Source organism: Galeopterus variegatus, unplaced genomic scaffold (genome assembly GCF_000696425.1).
Source record: "Galeopterus variegatus unplaced genomic scaffold, G_variegatus-3.0.2 Scaffold424, whole genome shotgun sequence".
Taxonomy (NCBI): domain Eukaryota; kingdom Metazoa; phylum Chordata; class Mammalia; order Dermoptera; family Cynocephalidae; genus Galeopterus; species Galeopterus variegatus.
This window is the reverse complement of record NW_007726535.1, coordinates 294,216-295,124: the sequence shown is the minus strand read 5'-3', so window position 1 is coordinate 295,124 and position 909 is coordinate 294,216. Positions and strand designations below refer to the sequence as shown.

The 909-nt window shown below is 58.7% G+C and overlaps 1 protein-coding gene across 1 annotated transcript in view; it reads right to left on the bottom strand.

Moving 5' to 3' along the window:
• Positions 1 to 693: 693 nt before the first annotated feature.
• MIF (macrophage migration inhibitory factor (glycosylation-inhibiting factor)) overlaps positions 694 to 909 on the bottom strand; it is a 1,871-nt gene continuing 1,655 nt past the window's right edge. Inside the window, exon 3 of the mRNA XM_008568573.1 lies at positions 694 to 886. Within this exon, the coding sequence (XP_008566795.1) occupies positions 820 to 886 (67 nt within the window). The 3' untranslated portion in view covers positions 694 to 819. The remainder of the gene's footprint in view (positions 887 to 909) is intronic.

Genomic DNA, 909 nt, shown 5'->3' with positions numbered 1-909 from the left:
AGCAGAGTTCAAGCACAGAGTTGGGGCATGGGCAGGGCAGAATAACCAAGAACACTGCACTGTGCATCTCCCCACCAACACACCAGCAAATTGTCCCAAATTTCTGGAACAAAGCAATTTTCCAGGTCAAGAAACTGAGGCACCGGCTTAGCAGTGACTCCAGGTGGACCTTTCTCTCCTCAGGCTACCCTTATCCATCTGGAAGGTGGAGAGGAGAGAAAGGTCCAGGCCCAGCTGACTTCAACATATCAGATTTTGATCCCAAGTCCCCCTCCTCCTCCTTCCATGCCAGCGCCACCTCATGGAACCCTCCGTGGTGGCCCTTCGGGTGGGGACAGATTCAACTCTGGGTCCCTGTCCAGAGTTGTGAACATGCCCAGGGAGGGCCAAGTCACGAACTTCAAGTGGGCGGCTCAAATTCAAATTCGAGTTTGACTCTTGGGTCTATGGCCCCAGGCAGGATGCCAACCTCTCCCCACCCCAACACACCTCCGAGAAATGAAAAAGGCTAGGGCTTCTGCCGGGGGTGCAGGAGGGAAAGACCGGACAAAACGGCTCCCGAATAGCAGGTTCCGAGTGGGGCCAACCTGGCCCTGGGCTCGCTACCACCACCCTCCCGGCCTCGGCTCCAAGTCAACAATCTCCGGGCCCTGTACCGATTCCTATGTAAGCCAAAGAAGCCCAAGGCAGCCGTAGTCTCTAACCATTTATTTTTCCCTCCCGGGAGGTGGGGTCGCTGGAGGTGAGGCGGACAGCGGGGCCCAGGGCTGGACCCAGGTAGGCGGTACCCAAGTAGGCGGATCCGGGCCGGCGCAGCCCTCAGGCGAAAGTGGAGCCGTTCCAGCCCACGTTGGCCGCGTTCATGTCGTAGTAGTTGATGTAGATCCTGCGGGGGGGGGGGGGGGGGGG